The sequence below is a fragment of the Camelus ferus genome, chromosome 5, assembly GCF_009834535.1.
Source record: "Camelus ferus isolate YT-003-E chromosome 5, BCGSAC_Cfer_1.0, whole genome shotgun sequence".
Taxonomy (NCBI): domain Eukaryota; kingdom Metazoa; phylum Chordata; class Mammalia; order Artiodactyla; family Camelidae; genus Camelus; species Camelus ferus.
Genome location: NC_045700.1, coordinates 73,319,895 through 73,336,581, shown reverse-complemented (window position 1 = coordinate 73,336,581; position 16,687 = coordinate 73,319,895). Strand labels below are relative to the sequence as shown.

At 34.9% G+C, this 16,687-nt stretch overlaps 1 protein-coding gene across 4 annotated transcripts in view; it reads right to left on the bottom strand.

Annotated features, from left to right (window-relative positions):
- Positions 1 to 16,388, bottom strand: part of BOLL (boule homolog, RNA binding protein) — a 50,453-nt gene extending 34,065 nt beyond the window's left edge. For 3 of the 4 annotated variants that reach the window (XR_004320076.1, XM_032480119.1, XM_032480120.1), the window contains exons 1-5: positions 12,491 to 12,744; positions 9,893 to 9,984; positions 7,959 to 8,013; positions 6,621 to 6,696; positions 3,007 to 3,134 (exon numbers count right to left, since the gene is read on the bottom strand). Coding sequence is in view for 3 of the 4 variants with exons in the window: in XM_032480119.1 (XP_032336010.1) it covers positions 3,007 to 3,134; positions 6,621 to 6,696; positions 7,959 to 8,013; positions 9,893 to 9,984; positions 12,491 to 12,667 (528 nt within the window). In the remaining variant the exon portion in view is untranslated. Of the gene's footprint in view, positions 1 to 3,006; positions 3,135 to 6,620; positions 6,697 to 7,958; positions 8,014 to 9,892; positions 9,985 to 12,490; positions 12,745 to 16,255 lie in introns of those variants that run through there. The other variant, XM_032480121.1, reaches the window with a different exon arrangement.
- Positions 16,389 to 16,687: the final 299 nt, after the last annotated feature.

The window sequence follows — 16,687 nt, the reverse complement described above, 5'->3', positions numbered from 1 at the left end:
GGTGGGATTTTACCCTCCTAGGGAACAGTTGGTAATATTTTGGTTTTCATAGATGTGGGGAGGCTAGGATACTGCTAAAAATCCTGCAATGTATTGGACAGTCTCCCACAACAAAGAATTAGTCATTTGGCCCAAAATGTCACTAGTGCTAAGGTGAAGAAATCTTGGTTAAGGTTAAGAGTATCTTCTAAAACCTACATATAAAGCATGAAAGCACAACACTGATAGTGAATCACTGAACTTGTTTCCTTTTTTAAGAACAAGGTTATGGCATTATCACATAAATACTGTAGCAGAGACATTGCCAGTGCAATAACTTGTGAAAAAAAAAGAGAGAAACAAAAGAGCAGAAAGAGAAGAATACTGAGTCATAAATGATTGCCTATAGGAGAGTTTGGCAGGGTTACTGATAAAATATCAACATTTATGAATCAAAAGCATACTACACACCAGTCACAACCTACTGCGAAGTGTGATTAAAAAAAATATGCCATTCATAAAAGTAACAAAAACTACAGAGTACCTAAGAGTAAATCAAACAAATGATGTGTCAAATTTTTTTATGGAGAAAGCAAATTTTACTGATGGATGGAAAGACCTAAATAATGTTTATGAATGGGAAAATTCAGTATTATGCTTAAATGTCCCACATTAATGTATATATTTAATGCAATTCTAATAAAAACAAAGGCTTTTCACAGAGCTGAACAAGCTAAATTATGACATTTATATTTATAAAAGCAAAGACTTCAGGATAGATGAGAGACTCCTAAAGAACAGAGTGAGATTATTGCTCTATCAGTTTCTAAGACTTATTATAAAGCAACAGGAATTATAGCAGAATTAGGAAGGGCGAACAAATATACCAATGGAACGTAACAGGGAGCCCAGAAGGAAACTCCCACGCACAGAAATTAGGCATTTGACAGAAGATTCATTTCAAAACAGTGGAAGAAGATGAATTAGTCAATACATAAGCTTCAGATTTAAGATCTAGATGTGAACAACAGCAACACCATGGTATTTTTTTTTTTAAACAAGACACAAATCTGAAACCATGAAAGAAAAGATTAATACATCTCTCAACATTAAAATAAAAAACTTCTGTATGACAAAAAAATACTATAAACTTAATGGACAAGGCACAAACTAGAAGATATTTACAATGCACAAAATTCATATAATGAACTCAAGAAAAAGACAAACAATCCCAATAGAAAAAAATGGGCAAAAGATACGAAGAGGCAGCTCACAGGAAGAAACTTAAGTGGGCAATAAATAAAGGAAACTATGTTCAGTCTTACCACTGGCTCAGCAAATGAAAGGTAAAACAAGATACCATTTCATGATACTATTGGCAAATCTAGTAAATTAAAGGACTGGCAGATTATGGAGAAACTGAAGCTCTCATAAACAGTTAACTAACTTGTATACTGGTACACTTTAGAAAGGTATTTGGCAACATCTACTCAAAGATGTGTATACTCTAGAAATGTGAAATTCTGCTTCTACACATATATTGTAGCCCAGACCAAGGCAGGGGAACACAAAAATCTTCCAGTGCTACCTGGGCATGAACAGGTTTAAGAGTGCTAATTTTCAGGTATTTCATATGGCCTCCTTCCTGATTTGATCTGTGAATGTATCTGTGTAAAATGGATTCTTCTTTTCAAAATTCCCCTTTCACAATTACTCTTTCCCTTCATTATTAAAGGCACACTTATTCTGGATCTTGCTATAATGTGTTGTTCTGGAATGTAAACACTAACAGGGCATCAAACAAATAGACAATTCAAGAGAGCAATACCCTTCAGAAATAGGAGAGAGCAAAGAAAAGAGAGCTTATATAAGAAATATTAAGGGGGAGTTGGTACCTTATTTCATATCCAGGGAAGAAAATAAATTATGTGATGGTCACAGGAATACATATTAATTCATTTATTTGAACTTAAAAATAAAGCCATAATTTTCTAATAGAAACTAAATTTTATTTGATTGACTAATTTTATTTGGTTGACTGGTTTTGTTAACTGAGTTATAGAGCAGATTTTTCCATTTTTCTAAGGTATAATTGACACATGACATACTAGTTTCAGGAGTATAACATAATGATTATACATATATATATATATATATATATATATATATATATATATATACATATATATATATACACATACAAAAAATGAAATGATAACCACAATGAGTCTAGTTAACATCCATCACTACACATAGGACATTTTCCTTAAATGAAATCTGTAGCTACAAAGTTTTATAAAAATATACCTAAAGCAAATCTATAATATTTAATATGTCCAAACTATTTTTAATTATGGTAAATTTCAGATATCAACTTAAAAATGAGTGACAGTATTCATAATTTTTCCAAAAAACTTTAGAGGATATATAAGCAGAAACTTTGAAGACCACTGTCCTAGATAAGCTCTCACGCAATATATACCAAATCTAGATGTTCAATGTGGTCTTGATTATAGAAAAAACTGAAAATGCCTATGAACAGGGGAATATATACTCATACAATGGAATATATAAAAAATTGAAGTAAGTGAACTAGATATACTAGGCTCAGCATGGTTTAATCTCAAAAATACAGTGCTGAATAGAAAAACTAGGTTATGTACATAGTATTTAAAAACCACCAAAAGGAACACTGTATATCTATTGTTTAAGGATATCTATCTACATTTGTAGTAAAAACATATACAATTTTTTTTTTAGGAAACAGGAAAGATACTCTGGTTACCTCTGAGGAGGAAAAAAGGGTAGGATAATGAGGGTAAAGAGGCTTTACTTGAATTTATCATATTTTACACCTGCCATTGAAAGAACTTAAGTAAACATGGCAAAATGTTAACATCTATTAAATCTGAGTGGTCGCTATATGGCTGTTATATTATTATTTGTATTTGTCTGTGGTTGAAATAGTTCAGAAATAAAAAATTTAACAGTAATAGATGGAAATCCTTCTAAAATGAAATAACTTACAGGCCAAGGTGGTGGAACAGAAGTTACTTCTGGAGTTTGAAAATAAGCAACACCATTATGGTAAGTGTAAGGATATCCAGTTGAAGTTGTTAGATACATTGTTCCAGCTGCTGGCATTATGCTAGAACCTAAAATGAAGATTAAATAGTAATAACTGAAATGTTCAGTTTAACATTTAAAAATATAATTTCTGAACACTGGAAAATGTTTCTCTTAATACATGTAATATAACTACAGTAAAAATGGAATGTTACAAGTTTTTAAAAAATTCCATATCTTAACACATCTTTGAAGTATATATTTTCAAACCTACTACCTTAGAGCTTTTATTAGCTTAAGGTGAGTAAAAGAAAAAGAAACAAGTTTAACAAGGAATGCTAAAAATTTACCAATTCAGATTTTAATACCGGTATAATGAAACATAACACTTAACTGAGATTATTATTAGCAAAGTCATTATTTTTACAAATATAAATTACATTTAATTTAAAGTTACATCAAGACTCCAGACACTGTAGTGAAGTTCCTAAGATCTTAGTAAGACCTTGACCTTTTATTTGTACAAGGTCAAAGATGATAGAGGCAGTGAAGTTGGACAAGTTCTACTTTCTTCAGGACACTTGTTCCACCCTACAGGTTCTTTGGATCTACTATCAGCAAGCATTCACTCATGCTATGACTAACTTTTATTCTCTAGTCTCCCTTTGCTATAACTGCTGCTGTTGCAAACATGACCACAGATCTTCATGTTGCTAATTTTGGGTCCTCATCTCTTTTCCCAGGTCATGTATACTCCTTTCCCCAAAATAAAAAAGAAATTTTTTATTAGGAGGAGACTAAAAATTTTATATGCCAAGCTAGAGTTAAGTACTTGACCAGCAAGGTTATATAAATTACTGAACTGGCAATTCTCCACCCACTATACTAGCATTTCTCAAAACTTAAAATACATTGTAATAACCTAGACAGTTTATTAAAATACAAATTCCAGGTCCCCATTTCAAGAGATTTTGATTCAGGATTCTAGGACAGGGTCTGAGGAATTGCGTTTTGACAGATTCCAAGTGAACTGTTGGTGTCTGCAAACCACACTATGAGCAGAATTGGCCTACCACTTTAAGTAGCACTATTACTTCTCAGCTTTTATATTTTCACTGCATTTCACCTAGTATTGTTACTGCATATTTTAATGGTTCTTAATTCAATGCTTTTGAGAATTTGATGAGAGTCACAGACCCTTTTCTCAGAAGTATGTACATTCAAACAAAATTTTATACACAATTCAGGAGATTCATGGATTTCTCTCCAAAGATCATTAAGGAACCACAGGTTTATCTGTTAAATAAATAAATTTTGAGTGATTATTATTACAAGGCATTGAACTAGGCTCTGGTGACACAGCCAAAAAGAGAAAAGAAAAAAGTTGAGCATGCCATGGCCTCTATCTTCATAGAAGTTAGGTTCTGGTGGGGAAGACAGTCATCAGCTAATTACACGATTAATTAAATACAGTTTTGACAAATACATGAAGAGGCAGTATAGGGTATTAACACTGGGTAGTATATGATACTATGCTGAACATTTCAAATATATACGTATGTATATATGTAGCATTTGTCAGGAAATGATGTTTGTTTTGGGCTGAGCTTTAAAGAATGAATGGGATGGCAAAAATCATTCTAGGTAAACAAAACAGTATATCAGGAGAATGGTTATGTTCTGAAACTGGAAGAAGGCTAGATGGTTAAAACATGGAAAGAAAAAGGAAGAACAACTCAAAATAAGCAGAGAATAACATAAGATGTGCAATTCTGAAAGATCACTCTGGCTGCTTTGTGTGTGATGGGTTGGAAGGTAGCAAGACTGAATTCAGAAAGACCAGTTAGGAGGTTTTTCTAGTAATTAAGGCAAGCAAAGTGAGTAGCTGGGACTCGAATGTTGGTAATGGAAATGGAAAAGAAATGACAGATTTGAAAAAAAGTGAAGATAAAAATCCTTTGTACTTTGTAAATGTACTTTTAATATTTATTATTTCTTCGTAGAAAAGTAAAAAGAGCTTTGGAGTCAAACTCTCCTGGATTTGAAGGCTAACGCTACCATTTGGTTAAGTTATTTAACCCCATACTTCTCAAATTTGGGCATGGGATGGTATGTCAGGAAATATGAAAAGGCATAAGCTGAACATGGTGATCTTCCTATACAATCAGTTTTATTAGAACAATTATTTTTAGGAAATATTTTTATATTATAAAAAACAATACAATGTTATGGAACAGACTGAAAATTGTGCATGAAGTTTTTACATAAACCATGAGACTTTAAAGAAAATTCATAATTCTGGTATGCTGCACTGGATTAAGACCCACAGCATGCCCAGATTAACTCTCCTCTACATTCAAGAGTATTTCAGCTGAAACGTTTCTAAAACAATGGTTTTACCTTTGTAAGACTATTTACAAAAATAAAGCAAACAATACCTTACAAGTTGCTGTAAAGATTAAATGAAATAAATGAAAACCCGTAACACTGACCCTTGCACCAAATAGTTCTTAAATAACTATTGGTCTGTTTGAAAGCATTCAGCATAGTGCTTATTTATGTTCTATTTTTAGCAACTTGTGGGTCATAATAGGAACAGTACTACTTGTTCCTACTGCTGGTGATAATGGGCTAAAGAACTGTTCCTTGTAGCTTAACTCTTGCAACTAATAATAGTAGTTTGAAGATATTTAGCATTCTGCCAGATTTGTGCATTCCATTTTGGAGTATCAATCTACTGAGGACACAGCAGTTATCTTCTAAATTAACAAATACTAAGCCAAAATTAAACTTGATATTTGTTGACTTCTAAGTCAAAAACAGAACAGTCCAAATGAGCACAATCAATTAGTTTGTTAACAGATATACAATAACTACCTAATGTTTTAAGCATCCCAGTAGACACTAGGACACTATGAAAATTTAGTTACAAATTTTATGTGAAGTTTCTCCTAATCAAAGACTCTGTTAAGAGATTTTAAAAAATAGTATAGGTAAAAAGTTAACTGTTAAGATGTCTAATTTAATAAATCAAAAGAATAAGAAAAAAAGAGTAGAGTTGAAAGCATTATGAAAATATGCGGAAGGCACCTAATTTAGCCAATTCCTAAAGCTTTAGGGACTGTTTCTTCTGATAATTATGCTACACGTGGTTGGGTTAGAGTACACACCATACAGAGTTCTGATATTTGTTCTTTATTTTTACTTTCAGTAGTTTTACTCTAATTTTAAATTACTTTGTTAATTAGAAAATTTTCTAAATAGTAATTCTTAATTATTTCTAATTACTTTTGTAACTTTATATTTTTATCATAAATGATTTTCCTTTAAAGATGTAACTATATGGAATATAGTTAAACATCATTATTTATATAAAATTTTCCTAGCCCCCACACCCCACAATCTAGTATGTATTAATTTGTGGTGAGAACTATTCATTTGACCATCAAATTCACTAAAATAACTTTATTAAATGAAAGAAACTTGATATTTTAATGAAATTCTATCAAAAGTCTAGTATTTCAAAAAAGAACAATGCAAAAATATTGAAAAATACATTAGTTCTCAATACATACGAGGGATCCCTACTTGTTGTTTTCTTATTGCTGGACCAATGTTCAGTTTCTTATCCTTATAATTAAGTTTTTCAGCCTAAAATAAGAAAAAATAAATTATTTTATTATCATTCTTTGAAAGCATCAGGGCATAATGGAAAGGGCAAAGTCTTTGGATTTAAACATCTGGGTGTGAATCTTGGTTCCAATGTTCTGACCCTAAGTTCTCATCTGGCAATTTACCAGTTATTAGTGTGAGCAGAGAGGTGAAAAATTTGAGTCACCTGACACAATGGTCCCAGCTAAGGTCAAACAGGGTGACACTACGTTTTCTTGTTTCAGCTTTTATACTGTAAACAAGTGTCGTTTTCATATTCTATTTAGTGCCATGTTTTTAACACTTTTGTACTTTATGCGGGTGTTTCTGCTATTTAAAATATCCCTCAAGTGTAGTGCTGAAGTGCCTGCCGGCTAGTGTTGCTAGTGCAAAGAGACTGTCATGAGCATTAATGGAGAAAAATCTGTTAGTTGGGTTTAATTCAGGTATGAGTTATAGTGCTGTTGGCCATGGGTTCAATGTTAATGAATCAGAAATACACATTAAATATAATGTCTTTAAACAGAAACACACATAAAACAAAGTTATGTATTGATTGGCTGATGAAGATATTGTGACCAGAAGCTTGCGGAGGCCTAGCCCTGATTTCTTCTAGAAGTACTTCAATATTTGCTACGTGGTGACTATAGAACACAACCACTACAAATAATGAGAATTGACTGCATATGACAATTAAATACAATTCAAGTAATATTTTTTCTTAAAAAATTAAATGTTATGCTTTCCAGATTTAAAGTTATTATACTGAACTGCAGGCTACAGACTTCTTCTAGGAATGCTCTTAGTTTATATGAAGTTTTTCATAGGTGGGAAATAATCTCAGCTAACTTCACTCTAGAAATCCACATTTGTAGTGGTTTTTCAGGAATTTAAAGTGCTATTAACAATTCAGAAAAGATACATCCCTAAATGCTTAGTTTAAGCAAATAAAGTGAAAAATTATATTACAGCTTCACAACCATACTTATATAATCATTTGGAATTTGTTTTTTTGCAGATAAAGTTTTGCTTTAATCTTTCTTTTATTCATTTTTTGGGAGATTAATGTCAATTTTAAGATGCAAAGAAGGTATATATATATATATATGTGTATATATATATATATATATATATATATACACACACATATATTTAGCAATTGATCATTGTACTGGAACCCCACTATTAAATTCATACCTTAAAGGATTAGTTTTAAAGAAAGAAGTTCCAAAAATGAAATTAAATACACCAAAAGATCTTACCTCTTGTAAAATTTTTTGTGCATCTTCTTGTGTTTCAAAAGTGACGAAACCATACCTAAATAAATGCATTAATTATTTTCTTAGAATATTACATTGGAATTATATTAAGATTAAAAAAATTTTTTTTAAGAATAGGCCATGGTAGGAGTGAGCATTTTCTTATGGCACACCAGTATGCAAAACTTAGGTGAATCATTCACAGCTTAACACTATCACCCCCTCTTAAAGTGAGGGGACTAAAAGAGAAAAAAAAGACCCCAAGGATACTGTAACAGTTTCAGATCTGAGCTATATGTAAGGTAGGAAAGCATGAGAGTTTTGTGTTCTGGTTTACAAATTAGGATGCAATAAATTTCAGTCCAGAGCAATAGTCTCCTTTTAAAATGACAGAAGTTTGGCTTAAATAGAAATCAAAATAGAAAAAACCTTTAAAAAAATTAAAAATTTCAACATAATAAAATTTTTTATATTGGTAAGTGAGAATACAAGCATTATTTACTATTATCAGCATATATAAACTGATAATGCAACTATTAGTATATTTCCCAAATAAAATCAACTAAAATATGTACAACACACCCAGACTTTATATCTGCTTTTCATATATAATTGCTACCTTCAGAATATAAATCATATGATTAAGATAAAAATACACAATGTATGTCATGTCCAAAAAGCCAAAATAGCTTCCTATAAAAAGGAACAAAAGAAATAAAAAGTATATCTCCCAAAAAAGTAACCTCTATTTAGATAACTTAGTGCTAAACTACTATTTTCTTCAAATCATAATTACTATTATGTAATTAGTCAATATTTACTGTCTTCTTCAATTCATAATTTCTATATTATATATGAATTTTCTCTTTCCAGCAAAGAAATTTCTCTTTTTCTATTTGCCTAAACATTAAACAAGGGCTAAGGAAATATTTTGATGCTATTTTTTGTTTGGTAGAACACATATACCACCCAGTGGAAAAAGTATAAAATACAGTTTACATTTCTATGTATGCTTTTTAATGACAAAAAATGGACATTACAAATTCTATTAGCCAAATACAAGAGGTACAATCTCATTTCATCCCAATATTGTTTGTAAGTCTGAGGAAGTATTTAATTTGTTTAAAAATAACCTCTCTGCAGGATCCCATCTCTTCTAAAGTGTCCACCTGTCATACTTATATGTAGTTTCCCACTAATATAATTTTTAATCCTTATTGGTCCCTTCTTTTATGCCTATGAATATGTATATATTGCTTATTTTTCAAGAAAATAAACACAATCCTTCATTGACTTCCTTTCCTTAACTTTGCAGTCAAACTTCTTAAGCAAGCACACTATGTTAAATTACCTTTTTCTTCTCTGATATTTGGCTTTTGTATGTATTAATCCACTGAAATAGCTCTAAGGTCTCTAAACAAATCCTACTGCTTTTTCCTCAATTTTCATCCTCTTTGATTCAGCAATTAAAAATCATTCTCATTAGAGTTATATTTCTCAGATTAGTCCCTTAACTAGGTCTTTGAGACACAACCCACAGACATTATTTTGTGTCAGCCTTTTTAAAATAAAGTTCTCTTTAGTCTAAAGCAGGCATACAATTCCAAAAGTATCAGATTCCTTTAGCTTCTGGTTCCTTGGCTACTGGACATTAGCTACTCAATATTATGTGCTTACTTCCTAACAATGAACTGTCTCTCAGACTATGTAAGAATAACTTCCCAACGAATTAAGGAATATTATGGTGTCTCCCTCCAAAATACACATGTGTGCACACACACACACACACACACAAAACAGGAGATCAAAAGGTAGGAGGAAAGATGGCATGAAACTCTGTTTTTAACAATGGAACCAAAGTAAGTTAGCATGCAAAACCTAGTAATCCAATAAAAATACAATTGTTAGTTCTATGTACTTTCTATAGTAATACTAACCCTTTGGACACTCCGGCTCTGTCATTTACAATCTTCACTTCTTTTACAGACCCATATTGGGAAAAAAATTTTCTTAAATCATTTTCATTTGTCTAATGGCATAAAAAGAAAACATGAAAAAAATTTTAATGTATAAATGATGAAACAACTCTTATGCTTGTTTTGGAGATGAAAAAGGTAATAAATGATAATAATATGCATATAAGAATGCCTCTCATAAAAACAGTGCATGAAACCACTAGGTTATTAAAATCAATATGAGTATTTTGCTTTATGCAGTAGCTATGTTAAAGTGTAACATAGCAATAAAAATTTTAAGCTGAATTTGTAAAAAAACTACAAAGAAAGTTCATTATTTAAAGGAATTCTTGTTCTCTAGTTGGCCAGTTTTTAATAAAATTGAATTAGGCATGGCTGTAATTATAGTAAGGGTATATTACTATTGGTTCTTGTGGTTCAGAGAGGCCCACAGTCATGGTAGTGGAACTAGGTTACGCTGGACTACACCAGTCACTCCATTTTAATCAGCATAGTCTCCAGGAAAAGTAAGGTGTTAGGAAGGAAATATATTTCCAAAAGTACTTGAACTCAATTTGTGATAATAACAGAGAGGCTACAAGATTTAAAGTTTTAGATGCTTTATCTGTACTCAATACACATTTCAGCCTAATACAGACATTATGATGATATTCAAAATAAAAATGAGTCATAATTAGACTGTCACGTACAAGATATCTACAAAGATGGTTTGGCATATCTGGTTTTAACTGAAATAGTCTTATACTAGACTCTTATCACCTTTTCCTAGAGTATTCACACTAAATTCACTGTAACTTCAGTTTCTGGTTCAGCTATAAGTGTTTCTCCCAAGAGGAACTTTAAATATCCCTAGAAAAGATTTTCTTTATATATCTAGGAAAAAACACGCCTAACAGCAGAGAGCTATACCGCTTGAGCTCCACTGCTCCCTCACTACTTACTGGTTTCAAGCTAGTAACCTAAAGCGTGCTGAACTGGATGATGACAAATCCTGGGTTAATCAAAGAGTAACTAACTGCCTCTTATTTCAATAAACACAAAATGGAATCAACGCCAGAATAAAGATTTCTATTAGTGACTTGAAAACAAATTAATTCAAATTATTCTCTGATAGAAGAATCAGTAGTTCAATTTTGCAGCTCCACTTCTTTGTTGAAAAGTAAGGAGACAGAAACTCAAAATGATTAAATATTAAAAGGTATGGGCCGTAGGGTTTTAAAAAGAAGAGTTTTTAAAAGTTTGAGACTTCTTGCTACTATGGTAGACTATTTCCTTGCTAGAAATTACCTACAGTTTTGGGAAGGTAGAAGTATGATGGAGGGAAACCTAGCAGTTACCTTAAAGCTTTGACTGCATTGTAGCAATGTTTCCCAAGTTCATATTATAGCTGATAGGCTTCAGTAACCTACAATAACTTAGCCATACAAATTATTGCATTTATGGATGGTTTATTTAAAAAATTTAATAAGCTAATATAATAAATTCTTAACAAGAATATTCAACTTGAATATTTATGGGCCAGCTATTAATAATTTTCATAGAAAAAGAAAATATTTTTCTAAAAGAGCATTTCATACATTGTTTTCCTTAATTTATTTTTAGTGCACCAATCACATTCTTGCTTAAGACTCATAATTTTGACAAATACATTTAGGGTAACATTTCTCTTGAGCAGGATTCCATTCAAATTGTGAGAGACTGACTACGGGAAAACAGTGAATTATAAATGTCAAATATCATACCCTAATCACACAGGATTTTTTTTTCATTAAGACGATTCTTCAATAAATTTCAAATATGTAATATATAAGCTTGGAAATCCTTCTATATATCCACTTGGAAGTAAGAGTATTCCACTTAAAATATCCATGCTTTTCCTTCTTGCTTTTCCTATAGGTGTTTACTACCACCTTCCACATGGGGGTGCTGCATAACATCTCACAAACTGTGCCTCTCTGAAAGAGGGAAATTGGCTGATTACATTATTTAAACATATTACTGTTAAGATGCTTTATTCTGACAAGGACACAGGGCTTTTTGGGTGATCAAATTCTAAATTACGTTATAGAAAGAAATTTACAAAAAAGTTTTGAAGTTACTCAGGAACCTGAGATAAAAGTTGGGATAGAGAAACAGGATTTCATAAAACTGTTTTCTGTTTTTTTATTTTTCCTCTTAATTGAGACTTCTTTTGAAAATTATAATCACTCATTATTTGGGCTACTGGAGTACTATGTAAAAAAGTACAGTTAGTGTGGTATGGTAAAATAAAGAATGTGGAGCTATGAGTCAGAAATCTAGGATTCTAGTTTTCACTTTGTCATGAAGTAGCTATGAGCCTATAGAATACCAATGAATCTCAGTTTCCTTGTATGTGAAATTGGACAATTATATACACTCTACTTAACTGACATTGTTGTTGAAAAGATTCTTTATATTAAGACAATTTGAAACATCCTAAGCATTATGCAAATAGCAAATATGTTATTATTTTTATGGCCGCACAAAGAAACAACTTCTGAGAAAATAACTTCTAATACAAAAAAATACACGAGGTACCTTAAAGTCAATGCCTCCTACGAAGATGCGATTAGGGATCACTGTTCCATATCTTGGGGCACTTGTTGGGTTATTCAAAGGCACAGGTGACACAGGATTAGGGGATGAAGATAATGAATCTGTTTGCATTTGATTTGATGTTTGCTGTAAAATAAAATTCTTGTAAACTCTTAGCATAGGGTATAAGTTTTGATGCAGGCTGAAAGCATATATCCTTCAAAAAGATAAGTCATTGACAAAATGCAGTATTTTAGATTTCAATTTTATTCTATTATTAGGAAGATTATAACTAGAGCTAAAAACTTTTTGGGGAAACAAAAATATAGGAAATGTAGAATCTACTTCTCTACAGAGAATATCTTAAATCTTAAACATATTACTTAAACATGCATGAGTTAATCATTATTAAATATACTATTTAAATATTTTAAGTATTAAGGAGGAATATTAAACTTAAAAAGACGTCTGAGAAAGAGAAAAGCAGCCCTGGACAGCGAGGAACTGGCCTGGCACAACCAACTAGGCCCTGGTGTTGTTAGGAGTTGGCCAGAACTCACAGCTAGGCTGTGCTGTTCTCTTGCTAACGGAACACCAACATCAGGCAAGTCTACTCTGTGACTGTGACGGAGAGAGAAAAAATAAGACCATTCCATAATCATGTCTGTGTAGTGACAAAAACAAAAGCATTGTCCAAACCACAAGAATGACTAAACATCCTTCTATCCTAGCTGATAAGACTACTCCTTCTTTATCAATCACAGCTTTAGCCTCAATCTGTTTTTCTTGCCTTCTAGGTAAAGAATTAACATACCCAATCATAGAATCACTCCCACTTCCTAACAACACGAATTTCAGAGTAAAGCCTTCTTCCTTAAGCCCTCCCAAAAAAAAGTGCTTAACGTAAGTCTAAATTCTATAGTAAATTCTTTCCAACACCCTTTTAAAGCTGAGAGGCCCCATGGTGTATGTTTTTCCTTGTTGCAGCAATTCAAAAGATCCAACTTTATTAAGTTACAAGTGTGTTCACAATGGTTTTTAGCTAAAGGGCACTGACAAGTAAATAGGCTCTGACAAGTTCACCATTTTTCAACTCTAAAGTGAAATTTTTAAATGCACTTGTCAATTTGAAAAGTGGACTGATTTTGAAAAAAAAAAAAAAAGTACCTAAAACACATAGGTAGAAGTGAGTTCAGTACATATTCATATGTTCACAATTCTAAGTCAGGGGAACTAACTTAGATTTTAATCAGTATATATTAACATATAAGCCTTTGCACAATAGCAATATAGAAGACTCTTAGGGTACATCTGAAAAAAGAAAGACTTGAGAATAGAATTTTGAAGAGAAACCAATTTAAGAACTTGCTAATTATTTTCCTTCTGAGAATTCTAGACAGACTTCTAAGATAGTCTAATGCACTAAAAAGCTCCAAGTTTCAAAAAGGTTGATGTTCATAATTTAAATTCTCTGAGAAACAAATTTATGACAATGAATTTCCAACTTAGATAATGGATTTTTCTTTTTCACATTTGCTCTCCTTTCACTTCATTGGCCAATAAAACCATAATCCCTAAATTAATCTCTGCAAGATGTACAGAGAAATGACTAGGTCAGTGGTGACTATGGGGCTATAGGCTGCACCGTATGGGCTTATTCTCCACCTAGTCTTAAGGGCAAAAACCACTCCTCAGTAAGAGAGTTCATAAAAACATCTATTAAACCACAGAGTCATCATATTTAATAATTGCTATGTTGTAGTTGCTAATTAAAGAAATTGGGAATCCAAACGTAACAGCATCACATTTGGAAGTTATCTGCAACTTGTCACTTCACTTGTAAGACATGGTGCCCAGATTGGATGATTCTTGGATGCTCAGTTTTACTTTGCAACTGTGGATTTGTATTGCTAGAGATAACAGAACAGCTCTAGTAGATACAGTCTTTTCTCTCTGCCTGTTTGTTTAGAGAATGTAGAAACCACCTATTTGCAAAGCTTAAAAAAAATCAGTCTTCAAAAAATTCTCTTCTTAAAAACAAAATGAATTCAATGGATGAACTTATTTGTTCTCAGATTTGTTTAAATATAAGTCAACTCCATTATTTTTCATTGAGAGAGGAATGACATGAACAGAAGAGAACAGAGTGCTTTATTTCCAATCTTGAGAAATCAGTTAAACGATACAGAAGAAAGAAAATCATGAACTTTTTACATTCCACTCCCTTCATTCTCCAGTTTCTAAGGTTCCTGTTCTATTGTGGGTTCCAACTGCTTTATTTCTATCTTTACCACTAACCTCTTTCCAACATACTATATAATTTACTTATTATGTTTATTGTCTGTCTCTTTTCACTATAATGTAATAATGTTCACGAAGAGAGGGAGTTTTGCCTATTTCGTTCACTGCAGCATCTAAAGTAGTAACCATACTAGCAGGAATTCAGTAAATATTTACAAAACAAATGAACAAACGAATAATTTCTTCCTGCTCACAATATGACAACCATTAGATTGTGGGCTTAAGAACACAATATAAATAATGCCCTGAAAGTATTTAATCTTGGCAGTAACAAGGCTCAGGTAGAGGCAACATCCAAGTTCCTCAGAGGTCAGCGATTCACTGAGTTAGTAAAGAAAGCCTCAAATTCTGCTGGCAATAATTTTGCAAATGTATGAAAAGCACCTAGAAAAGTGCTGTTTTGAGGTAAGAGGTAAGGGACCTTAGCTTAGTAAAACTTCTAGCACTTAAGAGTTTATTCAGAATTTCCTCCAAAGTAATGTGTCCTCAGTGCCTCCTCCCCTCGAGAATTACCCTCGAAATCTATCAACTACTTTGCCAACGAGACCACGGGAAGAGGGCGGGCTAACCGTCGCTGTCACGGCCTCCGTGCTCCTTCCCCTCCGCGGCCAGCAAGTTGTCGCGCTGGGGGAAATGGCCGCGGCGACAACTTCCTCGGGTTCTCTCGGGTCATCGTGAACTTGAGCACTGACTCGAGGATCCACCCCCTCCCCACTAAAGTGCGGGAGGGAAAAGAAGGCTAGCCAGCGAGAAATTTTGCCCCGCAAACCCGCTAGCAGCAGTGGCGGGAACCCTCAACGGCACCGACCCGGACGCCGGCCTCGTGTGCAGCCGGCCCTCGGCCCTCGCGTGGCGCGCGCTGATTGGCTGCCGGAGGGGCGGGGCTGGGCGAGGCGCGGCGGCACGTTGCCCTCGGGCCTCCTCGGCCTCCCTTAGGCGCGCACCCGTGCTAGAGTGCCCAGGTACGACCTAGTCACAGGTGGCCCCCGCCCCTCCCTGGTCTCTCAGGCCTTCTGGTCTCAGCCGACCAGTAGGGGAGAGGAAGCATCCGCAGTTCGGGCAACTCCCCACGTGGGCAGCTGGGCTGAGTCCGGCTGGACTGAGCGTCGAAGAGGCAGCCAAGCCCGGTTTCGGCGGGAAAACTTTCTCTAGCTGGACCCCCTTGGTGCACAGGGTCCAGCCACCCACTGCCTCCCGAAACCTCCCGGCCGTTTCCGAGGTCCCCCAGCCCGTCTACACCCAGTCCAGGCCCGGGGGCCGCACCTTCCCCACCCCACGACACAACCCGATGGGGGCCTGGCGGCTCTTCCCAGCCGTCTATGGGGCTCCCTGTCCACGTTCCTTCTCGACAAAATAACGGGCTATAGACTCGCCCTTCCAGCCCCTCATGGACGGAGTCCACGTTGCTCCTTCTCCCGGCTCCGCTACCCTGGGGCGCAAGGCCCAAGGCCCTACCGCCGTACTCACCGCTCGGGACTCGGTCTCCATCTTCCTTTCCACTCCTCAAAATCCGGGGGAAAGGAACCGAAGCCTAAAATTTCAAAGTACCTTCACACCCAGGAAGCCACACCACGTTTCTCGACAGAGACTCCCCCTGGCGGCGACGGCGGCGGTGGCAGCTGCAGGGGCGCAGGCTCGGACCCGGGGCCTGAACCTGCCACTGGGGGTGGTGGGAGGGGCAGACGACGTCGCCTCGGGCCGCGGGCGGCGGTGCGGGCGGGCGCCGCAAGGCGGGGAGGGGCGCGGGCGGGCAAGTTTCGGCGGTGGCCCGTGGTCGTCAAGCTGAGCTGTCTCAGGGGCTGAGCGTGCGGCAGGTCGGGGCGTGCGTGGAGTGTGCGGATCGAGGACTCGGTTCTGGGGCCACTCTTGCCTGCTTTCAGACGGCTGGGGAGGAGAGAA